This window comes from Delphinapterus leucas, chromosome 11 (assembly GCF_059928025.1).
Source record: "Delphinapterus leucas isolate spDelLeu-1000000601 "Yukka" chromosome 11, BTC_Dleu_Yukka2, whole genome shotgun sequence".
Taxonomy (NCBI): Eukaryota; Metazoa; Chordata; class Mammalia; order Artiodactyla; family Monodontidae; genus Delphinapterus; species Delphinapterus leucas.
Window position 1 is genome coordinate 41072077 of NC_143139.1, and position 23925 is coordinate 41096001.

General features: G+C 43.7%; 1 protein-coding gene across 1 annotated transcript in view; it reads left to right on the forward strand.

Moving 5' to 3' along the window:
• SLC4A8 (solute carrier family 4 member 8) overlaps window positions 1–23925 on the forward strand; it is an 81593-nt gene that overhangs the window by 27944 nt on the left and 29724 nt on the right. The window contains exons 6-14 of the mRNA XM_022572132.3: window positions 1983–2171; window positions 3198–3289; window positions 4225–4382; window positions 5285–5372; window positions 6342–6488; window positions 7326–7426; window positions 13473–13647; window positions 14257–14390; window positions 15178–15423. Of these exons, the coding sequence (XP_022427840.1) occupies window positions 1983–2171; window positions 3198–3289; window positions 4225–4382; window positions 5285–5372; window positions 6342–6488; window positions 7326–7426; window positions 13473–13647; window positions 14257–14390; window positions 15178–15423 (1330 nt within the window). The remainder of the gene's footprint in view (window positions 1–1982; window positions 2172–3197; window positions 3290–4224; window positions 4383–5284; window positions 5373–6341; window positions 6489–7325; window positions 7427–13472; window positions 13648–14256; window positions 14391–15177; window positions 15424–23925) is intronic.

Genomic DNA, 23925 nt, shown 5'->3' on the forward strand with positions numbered 1-23925 from the left:
AGTGTAAGTTGCTATGTTTTAGGAATGGAGTTTGATAAACACCTGGGTGCATGTGAGGATTTTCCTCAGCTTGGCTTTGTTTGGCTGGACAGGTTACATAAAGATTTCTCCAAACTTTTCTCCATTTCAAGTATCCAAGTAATTCTGCCTCTCTGGGATCACATGGGGGGACCCAGGGAGGGGTCAGTACTGATGGGATCTGGTGTCACCTCCGAAGGCCCTAAGGGAAAGTTATTCCGTGCTTCTTCCAGTTTCTAGCGGCTCTAGGTGTCCCTTAGCTCATGAGTGCATAACTCCAATCTGCCTCTGTCTTCACCTGGGCTTCTTATCTGTTGTCTCTCTCATAAGGATATCCTTCAGTATCATCCAAGATGGTCTCATCTTGAGATCCTTAGTTACGTCTGGGAAGACCCTGTCCACAAATAAGATCATGCTCACAGATTCTGGGGGGTTAGTACATAGACGTATCTTTTGTGGGGGAGGCGCCGTTCTACCCACTACGAAAGCCAAGAGAGGAGAGAGTTTCAATTCATCAGTGTCAGATGCTGTAGAGAGGTCAGGTTAGGTAAGGACCAGAGACATCTGCCAGATTTAGCAACTGGAAGGTTGTTGATGATTTTAGTAAAAGCAATCTCATTGAGGCAGCCACCTTGCAGGGGGTGAGGAATTTTTCTTTTGAGAACTTTAAGAGATAGGGGAGAGAGAGAGAGAGAAAGAGAAAGAGAGGGAGAGAGGAGGCAGTAGATAATGGGAGACCTGGGGTGGACATTCTCCTTTTTTTTTTTTTTTTTTCCCAAGATGAAGGATCCTGAAGCATGTTTATAATATGGGGCAAGGAACCAATCAATATAAAGGTTAAAGATAGAGAAACCTGGATCTTCCACTTAATATTTGAAACAGATTTTCTTTATTTATTGCTTCCAGCACTTGGATAGTCATGGATGGAGTTGGAGTTGAAGATAGGTTGGAGTTTTGGGGAGGTGGGGGAATGGGTATGTAGGGTTGAAGTAGAACTGCTGTGGTTCTTCACATCAGGTACCTGAGGTATTCGTGTTAGTGATAAGGATAAGTAAACAGTCTCAAGTGTTTACTGTGAATGAGCACTTTATACATCTCATTAATTTTTTATAACAATCTTCTAAGGTAGGTGATAATATTAGCTCCATATTACGGATGAGGAAACTGAGGTACAGAGAGGTTATCACACAGAAAGTGGTAGAAGTGGGATAACTGTGGACCTTTAGCGCTAGAACCCATGCTGTTAACTGCTGTGCTGACTGCCTCTCAGTAGCAGGTATTGGGATTTTTTTCCCCCTCAGTTCTGCCAGGCTTGGCAGGTAAAGGTTGATGCTTGGTGGTAATCATGTGGGGTACTTAATCAAGAACAACTTAATGATTCTTGGAAGTTCCGCTTTTACGTAGTCATTTGGAGTTCTACAGTTATAGTTTCTCTTGACAATCACAGCAGTGTTAAAATCTCTGAGAAAGGGAACGTAGAGGAACTTTGGCAGATGACAGAACAAAATGGTAATAATGTGGACTTTTGAGTCAGACAGTCTTGGGTTTGACTCCCAGCTCTGCAACTTACTAGACGTGAAACCTTGGGGAATTTTGTAATGTTCGGGCCTCAGTTTCCTGATCTGTAAAAATTGTTATAATGCCACCTAGTTCTCAGGGTTTTTTATAAGGATTCGATTAGATAATTATGTAAAAAGTTCGGAGTGTCGTTCCTGGCACATGTTAAATGCTCAATAGTTTCCATTTCTAGTAATAATGATTTGTTACGTGAATAACGTATAATGTGTCACAGCTGCTATCATCAAATAGCTCTTTCAGGCACTGAAGCGGAGACTGTACATCACTGACCCTGGTAGAACTGCCTCCCCTACTCCTTGTCCCTTGCCCCTCACCCCACTTGACCTTGGTCTCTTTGGGTTCACTGACCATCAGTTTGAGTGTTCATGTTAGCACCTGCTTTCCAGACCTGATCCTGGACCAGCAGGAACTGTTCAGTGACCTGAATGACAGCATGAGGGTTAAAGTGCGGGAAGCCCTTCTCAAAAAGCATCATCATCAGAATGAAAAGAAGAGAAATAACCTCATCCCCATTGTCCGCTCCTTTGCTGAGGCTGGCAAGAAACAATCTGATCCACATTCAATGGATAAACATGGTAAGATTGTTAGGAGTAACTGTTTTCTCTTTTGATTAATAAGACATTTAGGAACTAGTTGGAGATGCTAAGTTACTAGAGGGTAGGGGCTGTATTTCTCTAATATGCTTTCACACTCACTTAGACACAGTCCTTTTTGGTGGATAGGCACGATGGGTGGCTGGGGCTGGTGACGGTCACCTCTTGTGGCACTAGGGATGCATGCCTCAGATAGATCTCAGTGGACCCCAGGGGAGAAGTTTGTGCCCCAGAATGGCCTCAGAACTGATGTGGCTTTGGGGAGGTAGCCACATTAGGGATGATTCGGGGCCAGAGAAGTTCCACTGGAGCTTTTTAGAAGTAAACCAATGTCTTAGATTAGGGAGGCAAAATGCAGTAGGGTCAACTCTTGAGTCAGATTTCCAGGCCAGAGAGTCTGGCTTCACCGTTTGCAAAGTGTGTGACCTTGGGCAACCTCCGAAACCTCTTTAAGTCTTACTTTCTCCTCTGTAGAATAAGGATAATAGTGAGATCTGCTCCCTCAGTCTATAGTGAGGCTTCAATAAATTAATCCATGTAAAGCCCTGGAGCCAGGTGGCTGGTGGGTTGTAAACATTCAGTGAATTTCAGCTGCTGACTAGTTTCCTTTTCTGAGGCCGAATCTATGCTGGTCTCCTTGTCCCCACATTTACTGAACCACAGTGTGCAGGGGATGTGCCTGGGAGTCTAGGTTTTTGAAAAGTTCTCCATAGGACTTTATGGTATGCACTCCTGGTTAAGGATTACTGCCTTTAATAGAGGAAGAAAAGAGGATCACAGATGGTTCAGGAAGAGGGTGCAGGAGTAGTAAGACCTCTGTTCCCGCCCTCTACTGCTAACTGGTAGGTAAGGAGATAGGTGTGTGTGGGTCCTTGCTGCATAGTCGTCTGGACCACTTCTCTGTGTGGACTTTGCAGGAGATAGTCATACCCAGCTGATGATGGACGGGGCGTGTCAAAGGGGGAAAGGGCAGGACTCGGAGAATTCTGTTTGATTTTCTCCAAATAGGTCAGACTGTGTCTCCTCAGTCCGTTCCAACTACAAGTCTTGAAGTAAAAAATGGAATGAATTGTGAACACAGTCCCGTGGACTTAAGCAAGGTGAGCAGAGACGTGGAAGTTGGCTTACAGGCCTAAGCAGATCTCTAGTGGAACCCAGAGTCTCATTGCTGGAAGCTGGATAAGCTTTGGCATTTCAACACCCTTTCTCCAGGACCAGAGCCCCTTCTGCGGAAAAGGAGGCCCATCTATCTGCTCATGTCTTCTTCTTTCTCCAGCCCAGACCTCTCTGACTCATTAGCTTGTTCCCCAGATTCAACATGCTGAAACCCGCTAGCCACTAATAATCCTCCCTGCCACACACCTCCTGGTGTTTCAGAACTACTTTCTGATACCTGCTCTCCAGTAGCTCCTTCTCAGCCTCCAAGGGTTCTGCAGAAGCAGTATCTTTGCTACTGTCTCCTAAAACTGCTCTGTGGTTGAAACTCTTCTTGGGGACTGTGGCTTGGTGTCTGAGGCCTCCCGCAGGAGCAGGGCCCCCTGCAGCTTCCGGCTCAAACCGTGATCTCCCTGCCGCCAGCCTCTCCTTGCTCTGGTCTCTCCCCGACACTGTCCTTCCAAAATGCAGACAGTGTCATGTCACTTCTCAGCTCATAAGGCTCCCTGAAACCTCCGACAAAGCATTCCAGTATTTTAAAATGGAAACAATTTGACCTGGAGCTTCAAAAACATTCTTCTTTGGGGAGGCATGGTGTAATGGAATTCAAATCAGAGCCCCTGGATTTAAATTCTCTCTCTTAGAAGCTCTGTCGTCCTGGGCAAGTCAACTTCACTTCTCTGGGTCTCAGTGGCTCCATTCATTTTTTAAAATAAAAAGTGAGGCTAATTAGACCTTACAGAGCTATTGTAAGGATCAAGTGAAGTAGTATGAGAAAACGTGTTAAATCAAAAATGATTTATGAATGTCAGTTATGAGGAGGGTGATGGATGCGTGAGGTGATGGCTCCCACACTGTCAGGGGGTTCTTGGATTTTCAGGTCGACCTTCATTTCATGAAGAAAATTCCCACTGGGGCAGAGGCCTCGAATGTCCTGGTTGGAGAGGTGGACTCTCTGGGCCGCCCCGTTGTCGCCTTTGTGAGGCTGTCTCCGGCAGTCCTTCTCTCGGGCCTGACAGAAGTGCCCATCCCAACAAGGTAAAGACCTGGACCGCAAAGCTCAGTGCGTTCCGTCTGGTGTGCAGGTTTGTGTGTGCTCTGGTGGAAGAAACCAGCTAATGCCAAAATGGAGGATTAATTAATTTGGGGAATGCTGTTTAAAATTCAGCAGTGATCTCAGAAAACTGGGGTATATTTGATCAACCTCTGTGCGGAAGAACTGTAAGACTTTTAAGGCTCTGACGGTTCAGTTTCTGTGAACTTGGAAATGGAGAACCAAAGAGTGTTCAAGGGCCACTTGCTTGCTGGGATGGGAAGCCTGTCTTGCTCTCCCTGTTCTGCCAAGCTGTATCCCAGGGAAACGTCTCTGACCAAAGGTATTGATGTCTCTTTCCACAGTTCCGGCAGGATTTGTTTGGTTTGCAAGTATGTCCACATTTGTTCAAAAGGCTATTCATGCGCTCTGAAGGTGGTGATTCAGGTGATTCAGGGCCCCATTAATTACACAGTATTCAGATGTCCGGGACACAATTTAGACTCCTCTACAGGGCTTGATCATTTCAACTGCTTTATCCCTCTCCTCTCCCCGTCATTTTCTTATTAGAGCAATGAATGAGATTCAGATAACCCTGAATTTTCACTACAATGCCATGTTTTGAAAAAGTGTCCCTCCTATAGTAAGGAATTGTGTCTATGGAAACCCTGAGAATTATAACCACATTATTGAATGAGTTGTACAGGTGGCTTAGCTCCAATGCCTACAGTGGAGCTATTAGGTCAAGGCTACTCATATTGCTCCGTCATTAGTCTGTCTCCTTTTATTGAAGGTACTGTGATGATTTCTGTTTGATAGGAAAGAGAAATGTTCTGCTGTTTAGAGAGGAAAGATGCCACTTCTTTATATTTACTTACATAATTTAATCCTTTTTGTGTGTTGCCAGATTTTTGTTTATCCTACTGGGTCCAGTAGGGAAAGGTCAGCAGTACCATGAGATTGGCAGATCCATGGCCACCATCATGACAGATGAGGTACGCACGCCACTTCTGCTTTTCATGCATTCGTCTTGTAAATGTTTATTGAGCGTTTACTCTGTGCCAGGCATTGTGCTAGTCATTGGGGATAAAATAATTATAATCGTGATGTTTGCTGGAAAGCAGTACAGGTCACGTCTCTGAGGACCAAGCCCTCTGGGGGATTTTTCTTCCTCTGTCATCTCTCGCTTTTTGGATAATCAAGGATGCAGAGAAATCTTTCTCTGGGAAAATTATTTTTGCCAAGTAGGATACCTAGAGAGAAAGATATTAAGGCTGACTTAACTTTCTAGATCTAGAAGATGGTTAATTAAATACATCCAAGCTATTTACATAAAGAAACCTCACCCCCATTTCACGTAAATGAGACCAGTTAGTATAAAGGTCAGGGGGATGCTCTTGGGCACTGTCATGTGAATGTACCAGGGTGACTAGACGCTTTGGCTGCCGTGGTCCTGAAACCCCACTGCATCCCTGCTGAGGACTGTGCTGCTCAGGTAAGTTGCAAAGTAAGGCCTTGAAAAGGCATCTGTCTTAGCAGGCAGAGGGGCATGGGCTGTGTTTTATCAGCTGTCTTTGGTTTGGAGGCATATTGGAGGCATATGAGGAACCTTAGGAATTCCATCCAGTTTTTTCTACCCATTATGATCAGGAAAATTCCTCATGCATCTTGGCTTTTGTTCCATTCTTTGAGGAGATAACAGAATTATAAAACTTTTGAGTCATCTTATCTCTTTCTATACTAATAGACATATATTTAGTTCTTTTTGACTCATCTCATCTTTAGATTCTTTTTTTTATTGTTTTATCCTTGCACTTCTCTAAGTGCTAAAGTTATCTACATTTCAGATCCCCATGACAGAGATAAAAATCAAGAGGTTTTATTCATCTTTCACCATCTCCATTGGTAATTGTTTTAAGTAAAGTGACTTTTAGTTTTCCTGAGGACATTCTTCTTCTCTGTAGATTTTTCATGATGTGGCATATAAGGCAAAAGAGCGGGACGATCTCCTGGCGGGGATTGACGAGTTCCTAGACCAGGTGACGGTGCTGCCTCCAGGGGAGTGGGACCCCTCCATTAGAATTGAGCCGCCCAAAAACGTCCCTTCCCAGGTAATGTATGCACATGAGCCAGTGGTGGCTTAGTATCGCTTACTGAGTGCACACCATGGACAAAGCAAAGACCGTGAGGGTGTATGCTAAATAAGTTGAGATGTGGTTCTGTTTCTGGCCACCTAGCATGTCAGAACAGTAATAAAATATGAATATCCAGTAACATAGATTGGCTCAGGTGTGATGGGGTCAGTCAGGATTACCCTGGGATGAATTTTAAGCCAACTTTTGAAGGATTGATGTAGAATGGCAGAGAGGAGAGGAGAGGACATTTCTTGGGAGCATATCATGAATGAAGCCATTAAATGAAAAGAGGTAGTTGTATAGAGAGAGCAAATAGAGTCCCTCACACTTTTTTTGAGAGGTTAAAGATGGAAGGGAACTTCTACTGTACACTAGTCCCCAGGCCAAGTGCTTTACATATGCTAATTCAACCTCCCAGTAACATCTCCATATAGGTATTGGTGTTCTTTGTTTTACAAATGAGGAACAAAAAAACTATCTTCAAGGTTTTAAGGTAGAGATTACACACAGATTTGAAATTTGAACTTAGGTCACATCTGATGCCAAAGCCTCCACTTTTCTGTCTCTGGGTGAGACAGAGTTAGGTATTGGCAGAGAGGAGGAGAAATTTTTTTTTTTTTTTTTTTCAGGAAAGTCAGTAAACTGCTCCAAATCAGTAAATGCATTTGAAAGCTATAACAAACAATTGGCTATTTGGGGGCTGCTTTTGGATTTTCTCATCACCAACCCCCACCCCACCCCCACCCCCCGCCCCCAGCGGGAAAGACAGAATACAGGGCTGAGTTTGTTAATTTTGCGGTCTTCTGTTAAAAGGAGAAAAGGAAAATGCCTGGAGTTCCAAATGGAAATGTTTGCCACATAGAACCGGAACCACATGGGGGCCACAGCGGGCCAGAACTTCAACGCACTGGGCGGTAAGTTCTGGAATGTTTCACAGCTGATACTGCTTACCGGACAGAAGTTGTATAAAGGAATGAGGCATCCTCTTTATTTCCAGCCTTCTTCTCTGTAGTATCTTCATTGGCTGGGAATGACTTTTCAAATGGAACCACTGACTATAAGTATTACAAATATATCAAATATTATATTCATTCATTCAAATTTCTCAAACCACCTCACGTGTTCTGTCTCCCCTCCTGGCCTTGCCCCAGGAGGTGAGACAGAACACGTTCCCTCTGATTTGAACACTTGTCCCCTTCCTCATTTCCTGGCTGACTGCTTCTTATCCTTTGACGCAGCTTAGGTGTCACTTCCTTTGGAGAGCCTTGCAGGACCCTCTTTAGAGGAGGTTAGGTGTTCCTGCTAGGTGGTGTCCCAGCTTTGAGCTCTGTCCCTTGCCCACCTGCCACCCTCCCCCCAGCCACCTGTTATAGTCCTGATCATACTTTATTACTATTTATTGATTTGATGTCTTTCCTTCCAGAATGTTTGCTCCATAAGGGCAGGGACCCCATTATATTCCTAGCACCCAGCACAGTGCCCTGCACAGAGTAGGCACTCAATTAATATCTGGTGAATGAATGAATGAGTGAATGAATGCTTTTAGAATGATGTCTGTTCTGTAGCATGAATGGACAAGGTATGGATAAATATTGAATGGTTAAGTTAAGAAACCCCTTGAGGTAGGGAAACAGGTACTATTTTAGGTGTGTGTCTCAGAATAGGCAACCTACTCTTTTGGGCCCAGATTTTAGGACAGATGTCCAAGGAGGAGGTTCTCTATGGTAGGTGAGGACAGCAGGTCCCCAGGCTGGGAGGCTTTATATTCCAGGTAGGGAGGCAGTAGAAGAGGATGGTATTTTGGGTTGGAGTGGCATCCAGAGGTGTCCCCCAGATCGTGGGAGAAGGTTCAGTCTATGGCTCTGGCTCTGTAAGTTGTGCTTATGTCTAAGAAGGATCTGTTGGGTGGAGATTCTCAGGACAGGACTCAGATGATGGAAAGGAGCTTTTACTGTCCTCTATTCTATTGCTTTCACCTTATTTTTTCCTCCTTACTTGAAGTTGCTTTCCTTATTTCCCTATCCTCAGTGCCCTGCCTAATGGAAACTCAAGGTTGTTTTTTTTTTTTAATTGTGGAGAGCGATTTAGTTTTGCATTCTTGGAAATTCAGGGAGAGAAAGGAGAGGAGACTGAGAATCAGGAGAGAATGGCACTTAACCAGCAGTGTCCTGATGGGGCGTATGCATCTGGTTGAAGGAATGTATTAGAGGGCAGGGAAGGATAACTGGGCTCTGGGGAGGGATCACCGGAGGAAAGGAGGAGCCTTTAGATGGAAGGGGTCACTGAAAAGAGGGAGCAAGCTCCAAGAGTAAGTTTCACATTTTCTTTACAGTTGGAAGAGGTCCGAATTGGGTGGGGAGGCCTGGTATTGAGAAGCAGTTCGAAGGAAGCATCTGTCTTTAGAATAGTTTCCAGGATTGAGACTGTCTTAGATGAAGTGGTGTTTTTTAAAATTTATTTATTTATTTTTGGCTGCGTTGGGTCTTCATTGCTGCGTGTGGGCTTTCTCTACTTGCGGCGAGCGGGGGCTACTCTTCGTTGCAGTGCGCAGGCCTCTCACTGCGGTGGCTTCTCTTGTTGCGGAGCACGGTCTCTAGGTGCGAGGGCTTCAGTAGTTGTGGTTCGCAGGCTCTAGAGCACAGGCTCAGTAGTTGTGGCGCACGGGCTTAGTTGCTTCGCGGCATGTGGGATCTTCCCGGACCAGGGCTCGAACCCGTGTCCCCTGCATTGGCAGGCGGATTCTTAACCACTGCACCACCAGGGAAGTCCCAAGGTGGTGGGGTTTTTTTTGTTTTTTTTTTTGCGGTACGCGGACCTCTCACTGTTGTGGCCTCTCCCGTTGCGGAGCACAGGCCCCGGACGCGCAGGCTCAGCGGCCATGGCTCATGGGCCCAGCCGCTCCACGGCATGTGGGATCCTCCCGGACTGGGGCCCGAACCCGCGTCCCCTGCATCGGCAGGCGGACACTCAACCACTGCGCCACCAGGGAAGCCCAAGGTGGTGTTTTTTAAGGGAAGGGTCTTGGGTTTGGATTTGATAGAATTTCAGAGTTATGATTTATCCTTTTGACTGTAAAGCCAACAGCTTTCCTCCAAACACATAATCCATGCAGAGGTGAGATCTCATCTTTCTTTTGGTGTCAGAAAGAGGAGAATAAATTAGGTGGGCAGTCACTTATAATCAATTCCACATGGGGGTTTGGGAGCTCATTAGATTGGATCTCAACAGTTATAGAATCTTGGAAATGGTGCCTATCATCCCAAAAGAAAATCCCGTAGAGCCAGGACCGACATACACTTAATCAGCAGCCCCAGGTACCTTTACTCACAAACTCAAATGGGGTTTGAGGAAGTTCTCCCATAATGTTGAGTGAGGAGCTGCTGGAACTGACAAAGCTGAAAGGAAGGGTCATCTGGACTCAGAGCCTCACTCGGCTTACTGTGGGAGATGCTGCCTCTTCCTGAGCTCCGGTGAAGTTTTCCTCAGTCCTCAAGACACAAGACCTTCCTCCCCTTGTAGCCTTTTAGTCCAGGTGACCTAATGCTCATATTGGGGATCATAGTTCCTGCCAGCTCTGGCTCTTTTCCCAATCTCAAATTACGTAGGGGTGAACGTGAACCTTCCCCTGCAGGTGGACATCCTAGAATTTTCTGGACCTTCCTGGACTTCACCGAGTAAAAATGCATTAGCCTGGGCTTTATAATTCTTCATACCTTTAGCTGTGTTTCTTTGAGGTGGGGCACAACCTGGGGGTGCCATCCTTGTCGGATGGAGAGGTATTTAAGATGCGGTAGTGTAGGCTCTAAGAAGATGGGAAAGGAGGCAAAGTTGAGAACGGTCTGAGTTGTGTATGATCTGACCTGCCAAGCCAGGGCTGAGACGGTGTCTTGGGCCTCCCTGATGTTGACATAGGCCATGATGCCAAGGCATTCCCATATAGAACGAAGAGGAAAGTCTGACTAGAGTGTTCCTAGGCCAGAAGCTTCATGGCAGAGAGGATACTCTGCAAAGGGGTTTTCCAAGGTAGATTTGTGTACCTCACTGGGGAGGCCACATTTGGGAAGGGTTGATGAAAGAGAAGAATCAGGAGCTGCTATCTCGATGATCGCCCCCCACACTTCAAACAGGTTTCTTCCAAAGCACAGCAGACAAATGGATGGCTGGCCTGTCCCTAAAGCCCTCCTGAGAGGGCTTCCTAAGTCAGTGCACCAGAGCCTAGGGACCCTCTACACGGGTAAGTCCTTTCTTGCATCAAGCTTAAATTCATATCCCTGTGTGCCTCCTGCCCATCCCCCCCCCAAACTTGAACACCAAGGGTAGTGTTGAAAGGGAAAGGGAGTCCCAAATGTGGAGGGAAGCATCCATGTCTGATTACTATCTGTGCTAGATGTGCTGTTACGGTCTGCGTGAGTGAGGGATGAGGCTGACGCCATAAACAGTATCCGGAAATCATTTTGTTAATTTATACCATCAATAGGAGCCTCAGATCTTTTCTCTCCCCTTTCAATCACTAGGCAGACAGATGTCCTTCCTTTCTGTGGCTTCTCTTCAGTCCGTTTCACATAAATCTTTCACCCATTACTCACAGACACTCCTCCCTGAATAATGAGCCTCCCACATCCAGGAGGACCAATCATGGCAGCATCATAGGGTGAGGCTCATTACTGTAAAAGGTAATTCTCCCAGAATAATACCCTTCAGAGGAAGGTCATTGGTGATTGGGAGGTGATATTCACACGGTACTAAAGATGCTATGTTGGCTGAGGACCTAGAAACACTTGAATCTTGCCCCAGACTAATCACGGTTGCCCGTAAGGTCCTTGAGGGGCTATCCACTCAGAGGAGAAAGCAGGACCAAGTGACATTTTATTACAGACTGTAACCTTGGTCCCAAACCCTGAGGCGGAACTCTTATGCTCTAGGTTAGACCCTATGGATGGCTTCTTACCTCAGGTTTGCTAGACAGGCTAAAACCAAAGCAGGTCACAAGGCTGGCTTTGCCTTTCTCCCCTAAACCCAGACCCAGATTGTGATGTTACTGCTGTAAGGTGAAGAAGGATGAATCCCAACTGTGCCCCTCAAACCAGAGGAAAAGAGCAAGTGGGTCAAATAGAACAGCATGTGCCCTGTGTCCACCTGCTAGATGAGAGAGGGAGCTTTTGAATGGAGAAAGAGAGCTGCCTGGGCCTTCTCCCTGGGCATACAGGTCCCAGGCCTTGTGTGACACAAGGCAAAGAGAAAGAAAGAGCTAGCCAAGCCTCCTTTTATGAGGGAGTAGCTCGGTTTTTTGTTTTTGTTTTTTTAGTTTTTTATTATAGAAAATTTCAAACATAAACAAGAAGAGAGGACAGTGTAATGACCCCCCCCACGTGACCATCAATAGTTATCAACATTTTGCCAATCTTGTTTCATCTATTTCTCCCCCACTTAATTGTTTTGTTTTTGTTTTCTAGATTATTTTAAACCACATCACCAGTAGCATGTCATTTCCCCTGTAACTACTTGAGCAGGTATCCCTGTCCGATAAGGACATTTTGAAAAACAGCTATCATGCCATTGTGAAATCTAACAAAATTAACAATAATTCTTTAAATTGTCTCATGCTCAGTCCACATTCACCTTTTTGTGGCTGTCTTAGCGACATCTTTTTAGAGTTCATTTGTTTGACATAGGATCCAATGGAGGTTTGCATTTGGTTTTTATGTTCCCATTCTGTAACAGCTCTCCTCCTTTTTCTTCCTATGTCATTCATGTGTAGAAGAAACTAGGTAATTTGTCCTGTAGAACGCTGAATGGCTCTCTTTGTTACTCACCTAACAGCTTTTACCCTGGTGCAGCGATTCCACTCTTAGCAAAAGTGCCCCAGTCTTGGAATACTCCTCCTCCTTGGTGTAGGACACCTTGCTCTTGATCTGTCTCATGCTTGGGAAGTGGAGAGGGGTCCTGAGGTCCTGCCACCAAGTCCTGTTAATTCTGCCTCCTGATTAGCCCTTGAATACACACACTTCTCCTCTTTCCAATCCACAGCCTCCTGTCTTGCCCTACGTTCCACTCCTTACACCCCCATCAGAGTGATCCTTCCAGAATGCCTGCTTACTTATGCTGCTTCCCTGGGATCAAGTTCTAATTCCTTTTTTACAAGGCCTTTGTGACCCAGCTTTTCCAGCATCTCCAGCTTTGTCTATTGGTATTTGCCCCTCACACTGTCTTATCCAGCCATAACTCTTTCAGCACCTTGAGCCCGCCATGCGCTCTCATCCCTAGGTGTCATCCATGCCAGCCCCGCTGCCTCATCTGGCTAACTCCTGGTTCATTCTCCAGTCCCCACTGCAATGCCCGTCCCTGTTCTTTGCTGCCATTTGCTCCCTCACAACACTGCCTGTCCCCTGCACTAGACTGTTGGTCCTAGAGAGAAGGGCTGTGTTTGCCTTGCTACTGCTGCATCTCCAATACCTGGCACAGTGCCTGGCATGACGTATCTGCTACTACTTGTCAACTGCATGAATGAATTATTATGCTAATTTCTCAAGAGTAAGGTGGGTAGTTGTTCAGAGTAAGAAAGTGCATGTGATAGGGGCTTTTTATCTAGAAAATGTATAATAAAACTAACAATTTTAATACCCTGATGCTTTTGAAACTTTCTTCCTAACATCTCAGAACTTGAAGTTTGAAGCTAATACTTAATTTCATGTTGAATTTTGGGAACTTTTTACTGAATGGGTAATATGCACACCCAAATTAATTCCTTTTATGCTTGGGATAATCATTCGAACCCATGCCCTTGGTTGCAGATAGAATCCGTGCTGGCCCCAGAGAGATCTCTTGAACTTGGGGTCACTTTGAAGCCAAAATATTACCTCCCAATTCAGAGCACATCTGAAGTGCTTTCAGATGTGTGCTGTTGACACGCTTTCCTGGGAGAGGGACTGCATTAGAGGCCTGTCTGCCATGTTTCCGCAGGCTGTTTGGGGGCTTGGTGCTGGACATCAAGCGGAAGGCCCCCTGGTACTGGAGCGACTACCGGGATGCACTCAGCTTACAGTGTTTGGCCTCCTTTCTGTTCCTGTACTGTGCCTGCATGTCACCTGTCATCACCTTTGGGGGATTGCTCGGAGAAGCCACTGAGGGGCGCATAGTAAGAACTTTTAACCACTTCTAATGGTCCCAAACAAGAGTAAAAATTTTATGATGGCAGCCAAGTCCACTGGGGGGGAAAATTCCCTGGGCGAGGACTGAGGAGATTGGATTCTTCCTACTGAATTACTGTGGTCTTCTGACCTCATGCCAGCCAGCAGCACGGCTCTCCCTTTAGAACAGACCCTCTTCTGCTTGAATATCAGTTTCAGTAACTGATTGCCCAGTTGCACTGCCCATTGCTCCAAGGATGGAAAATGATATATCAATGTCATATGCACATAAGATTTAAGGTGACTCTGTATGACAGCCCGTAGTGTGAATGGTATCATTGTGCTTTTCTATGTATATTTCTAAATACCGAATTGAGTCATGCAGAACAGGACTTAGTTAAGGAATCATATGTGGATGGATTTGGGCACCTGAATTATCAAAGTGGTATCCATTTACAGGAGGATTAGACTATGTGCACATCACTCTTGCTAAGACGAAATACAAGCAAATGGCTTGTCAGGCACACCGCAGAGCTGAGTTGGGGCTGAACGTAAGCCTGCATCGCTCACTGCAGATGGGCTGTGGACTCAGGGATAATCTTTTCTTCCCCTCTCAGAGTGCAATTGAATCCTTGTTTGGAGCCTCCATGACTGGGATTGCCTATTCCTTGTTTGCCGGACAGGCTCTCACCATCCTTGGAAGTACTGGGCCAGTGCTTGTGTTTGAAAAGATTTTGTTCAAATTCTGCAAGTAAGACATTTGGTTTTCTGAAAACTCTATCTGGATGTGTTGGTGTGCTGTTAGGATTGAATGTCAGGGTCCTAGGTGAGTATAAGTAGGCAAAGAGCATTGTTTGGTCTGTTGCCCTGCCCCCAGGTAGGACCATACCTAAAATAGCAGATCTCTTGGCCTTAAAGAGCTTTATTAATGTCCTTCAACCACTATTGAAGTCTTGACTTTTTATCCTTAAAAGCACCTTCCCTAGCTAATCCAAACTCCTCCATTTCCATTTCCAGTCAATTTTTTAAAATTTTATGAATTTTTATTGGAGTAGGGTTGCTTTACACTGTTGTGTTAGCCTTCACTGCACAACAAAATGAATCAGCCATACGCATACAGATATCCGCTCCCTTTTGGACTTCCTTCCCATTTAGGTTACCACAGTGCATTAGGTAGAGTTCCCTGTGCTATACAGTATGTCCACAAGGGCCAGCTCTTTTTTCTTAACTGCAAGAATAGGATCTTAATCACGTCGGGCAGCGATGGCAGAAGTGTGTGGCGGACAGTTTCCACCTCCTCCACTGTCTCTGTCCTTGCTGTGGCAAATACCACCCATGAAGCAAATCTTTGTCACACCATCCCAGGGCAGCCTTCAGGAGTGAAGTGCAGTCAGAATTAGGGACAAACTGGGTTGCAGTACTGGAAGTGATAATAAGAGATGAACTAACCACGTTTCTGACCCTTTGCCTCCAATGCAATGGGTCAGAATGTAATGCCATCCACCCCTGATTTTTGATGAACTTTGGTTTTGTTTCAGAGACTATGCTCTTTCATACCTCTCCCTGCGAGCTTGTATCGGACTGTGGACCGCCTTCCTGTGTATTGTCCTTGTGGCAACTGACGCCAGTTCCCTTGTCTGCTACATTACCCGCTTCACTGAAGAAGCGTTTGCCTCCCTGATTTGCATTATTTTCATCTATGAAGCAATAGAAAAGCTGATTCACCTGGCAGAGACCTACCCCATCCACATGCACAGTCAGCTGGACCACCTTAGCCTGTATTAGTAAGTATGCTTTCGGCTTCTTCTTTTTTAAAAAAATAAAGTGAAGGACCTGAGTATAATGGCTGAGGTAGTGTGCCAGGCAGTACTTGTAGCTTCTGTTAAGGAAGTGTCTTGGCCCTCTGGGAAACAGAGCTCAGACATGACGTGGAGACCTGGGGGCCTGCCAGAGGAGAATAGTCAAAAGTGATGATGGGGAAGATGGATTAAGAGTGAACCTCAGAGGGGACTTGAGAAATGCTTTCCAGAACATGTCTTTTGGGTCCAGGCATTAAGACAAAAGTAGGCTGCAAATGTAGCAGGGAGAATTCAAGTTAGTTGTTGGGAAGAACTTCTTTTGCAAGGACTTGTGAGGCCTTGGACCACATCAAGATCTCTCTAAGTATATATAGGCTACTCTTAGGCATTATTAGGTAGAGAATATTAATAATTCCTTACAGATCCACAGGTCTCTTACTCTGTATGCTAAAGATCTAGAAATCTACTTATTTACCTAGATTTCAACTCAAGAGATTGTATTTTCTTCGGTTATTCAATATGGTTTGGATCAGTTGGAAAAGGGACATAGTATTTGGCTGTGTTTCCAACCCTCTAGGAGAGTCTGGTCCTATAAACATTTCTTCTCGGGAATAGTCTTCTCCAAATTATGACTAAGTAGAATTCTCCTCATTCTTTAGCTTTGAACATCAAGTTCCCTCCTTCTGGCTGTACCATTCTGATGTGGAAGCTCCGGTTGTGAAGTGAACAATGTCAATCTGAAACTGCCCGAGCAGAAGGCACACTGCATGGAAGTGCCTGCCAGCCAGCCACAGATACACTTTTCTAGATTCTAGCTATCCTTTCATTCACCCTTTAAAAATCAGGACTCATAAAACATGCATTAGAATTTAAAAATGATTTTATTACAGAATAATCACCATTAGGGAGTATAATCTTTGAAGCTAGTGGATTGTTCATTGGCATTAGAGTTCTGGATTGCCCATTGGCATTGGAGTAAGGTTTATTCTTTGACCTTTTTTAATCATTCATTTAACACATATTTGTTGAGCACCTACTATGTGCCAGGCACTGTTTAGGCTCTGGAAACATAACGGTGAACATGACAGACAAAGGATCTACCCTCATGAGGCTATATTCTAGTGGGAGAAGACAGACAAAAGTGACCAGCTCTGGACTGAGTAGACTTTGAATCTGGATACTGTAGTTCTTTGTTAATAAAGCTCAAGATGGTATTTTTCTTACATTTCCATTGCATTCCACTGTCGATTCATATAGAGTTGATATGAAGCTAGAACTCCCCAACTCTTCAAGTGATTTTATGTTAATATGTGTGGAACTGATTTTTTAAATAGACTTAATTTAAAAAAATAATAAATTTATTTATTTAGGCTGCATTGGGGTTTTTTTTTAACATTTTTATTGGAGTATAATTGCTTTATAGTGATGTGTTAGTTTCTGCTTTATAACAAAGTGAATCAGTTATACATATACATATATCCCCATATCTCCTTGCTCTTGAGTCTCACTCCCTATCCCACCCTTCTAGCTGGTCACAAAGCACTGAGCTGCTCTCCCTGTGCTACGCGACTGCTTCCCACTAGCTATCTATTTTACATTTGGTAGTGTATATATGTCCATATATACACTACCACTCTCTCACTTTGTCCCGGCTTACCCTCCCCCCTCCCGGTGTCCTCAAGTCCATTCTCTAGTAGGTCTGCGTCTTTATACCCGTCTTGCCCCTAGGTTCTTCATGACCTTTTTTTTTTTTTTAAGATTCCATATATATGTGTTAGCATATGGTATTTGTTTTTCTCTTTCTGACTTGCTTCACTCTGTATGACAGACTCTAGGTCCATCCACCTCACTACAAATAACTCAATTTCGTTTCTTTTTATGGCTGAGTAATATTCCATTGTATATATGTGCCACATCTTCTTTATCCAGTCATCTGTTGATGGACACTTAGGTTGCTTCCAAGTCCTGGATGTTGTAAATAGAGCTGCAATGAACATTGTAGTACATGACTCTTTTTGAATTATGGTTTTCTCAGGGTATATATGCCCAGTAGTGGGATTGCTGGGTCGTATGGTAGTTCTATTTTTAGGTTTTAAGGAACCTCCATACTGTTCTCCATAGTGGCTGTATCAATTTACATTCCCACCAACAGTGTATGAGGGTTCCCTTCTCTCCATACCCTCTCCAGCATTTATTGTTTGTAGATTTTTGATGATGGCCATTCTGACCAGTGTGAGGTGATACCTCACTGTAGTTTTGATTTGCATTTCTCTAATGATTAGTGATGTTGAGCATCCTTTCATGTGTTTGTTGGCAGTCTGTATATCTTCTTTCGAGAAATGTCTATTTAGGTCTTCTGCCCATTTTTGGATTGGGTTGTTTGTTTTTTTGAAATTGAGCTGCATGAGCTGCTTGTAAATTTTGGAGATTAATCCTTTGTCTGTCGCTTCATTTGCAAAAATTTTCTCCCATTCTGAGGGTTGTCTTTTCGTCTTGTTTATGGTTTCCTTGGCTGTGCAAAAGCTTTTAAGTTTCATTAGGTCCCATTTGTTTATTTTTGTTTTTATTTCCATTTCTCTAGGAGGTGGGTCAAAAAGGATCTTGCTGTGATTTATGTCATAGAGTGTTCTGCCTATGTTTTCCTCTAAGAGTTTGATAGTGTCTGGCCTTACATTTAGGTCTTTAATCCATTTTTTTTTTTTTTTTTTTTTTTTTTTGTGGTACGCGGGCCTCTCACTGCTGTGGCCTCTCCCATTGCGGAGCACAGGCTCCGGACGCACAGCCTCAGTGGCCATGGCTCATGGGCCCAGCTGCTCTGCAGCATGCGGGATCTTCCTGGACCGGGGCACGAAACCGTGTCCCCTGCATCGGCAGGCGGACTCTTAACCACTGTGCCACCAGGGAAGCTCTCTTTAATCCATTTCGAGTTTATTTTTGTGCAGGGTGTTAGGGAGTGTTCTAATTTCATACTTTTACATGTACCTGTCCAGTTTTCCCAGCACCAGTTATTGAAGAGGCTGCCTTTTCTCCACTGTATATTCTTGCCTCCTTTATCAAAGATAAGGTGACCATATGTGCATACGTTTACCTCTGGGCTTTCTATCCTGTTCCATTGATCTATATTTCTGTTTTTGTGCCAGTACCATACTGTCTTGATTACTGTAGCTTTGTAGTATAGTCTGAAGTCTGGGAGCCTGATTCCCCCAGCTCTGTTTTTCTTTCTCAAGGTTGCTTTGGCTATTCGGGGTCTTTTGTGTTTCCATAGAAATTGTGAAATTTTTTGTTCTAGTTCTGTGAAAAATGCCAGTGGTAGTTTGATAGGGATTGCATTGAATCTGTAGATTGCTTTGGGTACTATAGTCATTTTCACAATGTTGATTCTTCCAATCCAAGAACATGGTATAGCTCTCCATCTATTTGTATCATCTTTAATTTCTTTCATCAGTGTCTTATAATTTTCTGCATACAGGTCATTTGTCTCCTTAGGTTTATTCCTAGGTATTTTATTCTTTTTGTTGCAATGGTAAATGGGAGTGTTTTCTTTTCTTCTTTTTTTTTTTTTTTGTGGTACACGGGCCTCTCACTGCTGTGGCCTCTCCCATTGCGGAGCACAGGCTCCGGGCGCGCAGGCCCAGCGGCTGTGGCTCATGGGCCCAGCCGCTCCGCGGCACGTGGGATCCTCCTGGACCGGGGCATGAACCTGTGTCCCCTGCATCGGCAGGCAGACTCCCAACCACTGCGCCACCAGGGAAGCCCCTGGGAGTGTTTTCTTAATTTCACTTTCAGATTTTTCATCATTAGTGTATAGGAGTGCAAGAGATTTCTGTGTGTTAATTTTGTATCCTGCTACTTTACCAATTTCATTGATTAGCTCTAGTAGTTTTCTGGTAGCATCTTTAAGATTCTCTATGTATAGTATCATGTCATCTGCAAACACTGACAGCGTTACTTCTTCTTTTCCTATTTGGATTCCTTTTCTTTTTCTTCTCTGATTGCTGTGGCAAAAAATTCCAAAACTATGTTGAATAATGGTGGTGAGAGTGGGCAACCTTGTCTTGTTCCTGATCTTAGTGGAAATGGTTTCAGTTTTTCACCATTGAGGATAATGTTGGCTGTGGGCCTGTCATATATGGCCTTTATTATGTTGAGGTACGTTCCCTCTATGCCTACTTTCTGGAGGGTTTTTATCGTAAATGGGTGTTGAATTTTGTCGAAAGCTTTCTCTGCATCTATTGAGATGATGATATGGTTTTTCTCCTTCAATTTGTTAATATGGTGTATCACATCGATTGATTTGCATATATTGAAGAATCCTTGCATTCCTGGGATAAACCCCACTTGATCATGGTGTATGATCCTTTTAATGTGCTGTTGGATTCTGTTTGATAGTATTTTGTTGAGGATTTTTGCATCTATGTTCATCAGTGATATTGCCCTGTAGTTTTCTTTTTTTGTGACATCTTTGTCTGGTTTTGGTATCAGGGTGATGGTGGCCTTGTAGAATGAGTTTGGGAGTGTTCCTCCCTCTGCTGTATTTTGGAAGAGTTTGAGAAGGATAGGTATTAGCTTTCCTCTAAATGTTAGATAGAATTCTCCTGTGAAGCCATCTGGTCCTGGGCTTTTGTTTGTTGGAAGATTTTCAATCACAGTTTCAATTTCAGTGCTTGTGATTGGTCTGTTTATATTTTCTATTTCTTCCTGGTTCTGTCTTGGAAGGTTGTGCTTTTCTAAGAATTTGTCCATTTCTTCCAGGTTGTCCATTTTATTGGCATATAGTTGCTTGTAGTAATCTCTCATGATCCTTTGTATTTCTGCAGTGTTAGTTGTTACTTACCCTTTCTCATTTCTAATTCTATTGATTTGAGTCTTCTCCCTTTTTTCTTGATGAATCTGGCTAATGGTTTATCAATTTTGTTTATCGTCTCAAAGAACCAGCTTTTAATTTTATTGATCTTTGCTATCATTTCCTTCATTTCTTTTTCATTTATTTCTGATCTGATCTTCATGATTTCTTTCCTTCTGCTAACTTTGGGTTTTTTTTGTTCTTTTTTCTCTAATTGCTTTAGGTGTAAGGTTAGGTTTTTTATTTGAGATGTTTCTTGTTTCTTAAGGTAGGATTGTATTGCTATAAACTTCCCTCTTAAAACTGCTTTTGCTGCATCCCACAGGTTTTGGGTTGTCGTGTTTTCATTGTCATTTGTTTCTAGGTATTTTTTGATTTCCTCTTTGATTTCTTCAGTGATGTTTTCGTTATTAAGTAGTGTATTGTTTAGCCTCCATGTGTTTGTATTTTTTACAGATTTTTTTCCTGTAATCGATATCTAGTCTCATAGTGTTGTGGTCGGAAAAGATACTTGATACAATTTCAATTTTCTTAAATTTACCAAGGCTTGATTTGTGACCCAAGATATGATCTATCCTGGAGAATGTTCCATGAGCACTTGAGAAGAAAGTGTATTCTGTTGTTTTTGGATGGAATGTCCTATAAATATAAATTAAGTCCATCTTGTTTAATGTATCATTTAAAGCTTGTGTTTCCTTATTTATTTTCATTTTGGATGATCTGCCCATTGGTGAAAGTGGGTTGTTAAAGTCCCCTGTTATGATTGTGTTACTGTCAATTTCCCCTTTTATGGCTGTTAGTATTTGCCTTATGTACTGAGGTGCTCCTATGTTGGGTGCATAAATATTTACAATTGTTACATCTTCTTCTTGGATTGATCCTCCCTTGATCATTATGTAGTATCCTTCTTTGTCTCTTGTAATAGTCTTTGTTTTAAAGTTTATTTTGTCTGATATGAGAATTGCTACCCCAGCTTTCTTTTGATTTCCGTTTGCATGGAATATCTTGTTCCATCCCCTCACTTTCAGTCTGTATGTGTCTCTAGGTCTGAAGTGGGTCTCTTGTAGACAGCATATATACGGGTCTTGTTTTTGTATCCATTCAGCCAGTCTGTGTCTTTTGGTTGGAGCATTTAATCCATTTACATTTAAGGTAATTATCGATAAGTATGTTCCTATTACCATTTTCTTAATTGTTTTGGGTTTGTTATTGTAGGTGTTTTCCTTCTGTTGTGTTTCCTGCCTAGAGAAGTTCCTTTAGCATTTGTTTGAAAGCTGGTGCTGAATTCTCTTAGCTTTTGCTTGTCTGTAAAGGTTTTAATTTCTCCATCAAATCTGAATGAAATCTTTGCTGGATAGAGTAATCTTGGTTGTAAGTTTTTCCCTTTCATCACTTTAAATATATCCTGCCACTTCCTTCTGGCTTGCAGAGTTTCTGCTGAAAGTTCAGCTGTTAACCTTATGGGGATAACCTTATGGGGATTCCCTTATGTGTTATGTGTTGTTTTTCCCTTGCTGCTTTTAATATGTTTTCTTTGTATTTAATTTTCGATAGTTTGATTAATATGTGTCTTGGCATGTTTCTCCTTGGATTTATCCTGTATGGGACTCTCTGTGCTTCCTGGACTTGATTAACTATTTCCTTTCCCATATTAGGGAAGTTTTCAACTATAATCTCTTCAAATATTTTCTCAGTCCCTTTCTTTTTCTCTTCTTCTTCTGGGACTCCTATAATTTGAATGTTGGTGCGTTTAATATTGTCCCAGTGGTCTCTGAGACTGTCCTCAATTCTTTTCATTCTTTTTTCTTTATTCTGCTCTGCAGTAGTTATTTCCACTATTTTATCTTCCAGGTCACTTATCCGTTCTTCTGCCTCAGTTATTCTGCTATTGATCCCTTCTAGAGAATTTTTAATTTCATTTATTGTGTTGTTCATCACTGTTTGTTTGCTCTTTGGTTCTTCTAGGTCCTTGTTAAACATTCCTTGTATTTTCTCCATTCTATTTCCAAGATTTTGGATCACCTTTACCATCATTTTTCTGAATTCTTTTTCAGGGAGACTGCCTATTTCCTCTTCATTTGTTAGGTCTGGTGGGTTTTTACCTTGCTCCTTCATCTGCTGTGTGTTTCTCTGTCTTCTCAATTTGCTTAACTTACTATGTTTGGGGTCTCCTTTTCGCAGGCTGCAGGTTCATAGTTCCCCTTGTTTTTGGTGTCTGCCCCCAGTGGCTAAGGTTAGTTCAGTGGGTTGTGTAGGCTTCCTGGTGGAGGGGACTAGTGCATGTGTTCTGGTGGATGAGGCTGGATCTTGTCTTTCTGCTGGGCAGGTCCACGTCTGATGGTGTGTTTTGGGGTGTCTGTTACCTTATTATGATTTTAGGCAGCCTCTCTGCTAATGGGTGGGGTTGTGTTCCCGTCTTGCTAGTTGTTTGGCATAGGGTGTCCAGCACTGTAGCTTGCTGGCCGTTGAGTGGAGCTGGATCTTGGCATTGAGATGGAGATCTCTGGGAGATTTGTGCCGTTTGATATTACATGGAGCTGGGAGGTCTCTGGTGGACCAATGTCCTGAACTTGGCTCTCCCACCTCAGAGGCACAGCCCTGACGCCTAGCCAGAGCACCAAGAGCCTTTCATACACACGGCTCAGAATAAAAGGGAGAAAAGAAAGAAAGAAAAAGATAAAATAAAATAAAGAGTTATTAAAATAAAAACCAAAAAATAATTATTAAAAATTTTTTTTAAGTAATTAAAAAAAAAAAAGAAAAAGAACCAAACCAAAAAACAAATTCACCAATGATAACAAGCATTGAAAACTATACTAAAAACAAAAACAAAGAAAAAAATGGCCAGACAGAACCCTAGGACAAATGGTAAAAGCAAAGCTGTACAGACAAAATCACATACAGAAGCATACGCATACACACTCACAAAAAGAGAAAAAGGGGGAAAAAAATATACATCGCTGCTCCCAAAGTCCACCTCCTCAATTTGGGATGATTTGTTGTCTATTCAGGTATTCCACTGATGCAGGGTACATCAAGTTGACTGTGGAGATTTAATCCGCTGCTCCTGAGGCTGCTGGGAGAGATTTCCCTTTCTCTCCTTTGCTCGCACAGCTGCTGGGGTTCAGCTTTGGATTTGGCCCCGCCTCTGCATGTAGGTCGCCTGAGGGCGTCTGCTTCTTCGCTCAGACAGGACGGGGTTAAAGGAGCAGCTGACTCGGGGCCTCTGGCTCACTCAAGCCGGAGGGAGGGAGGGGTGCGCATGCGGATTGGGCCTGCAGCGGCAGAGGCCGGCATGACGTTGCAGCAGCCTGAGGCGCGCCGTGCGTTCTTCCGGGGAAGTTGTCCCTGGGTCCCGGGACCCTGGCAATGGCGGGCTGCACAGCCTTCCGGGAGGGAGGTGTGGATAGTGACCTGTGCTCGCACACAGGCTTCTTGGTGGCGGCAGCAGCAGCCTTAGCGTCTCATGCCCGCTTCTGGGGTCCGCGCTGTTAGCCGCGGCTCGCGCGCGTCTCTGGACCTCCTTTAAGCGGCGCTCTGAATCCCCTCCCCTCGCGCACGAGGAAACAAAGAGGGAAGAAAAAGTCTCTTGCCTCTTTGGCAGATCCAGACTTTTCCCCGGACTCCCTCCCGGCTAGCTGTGG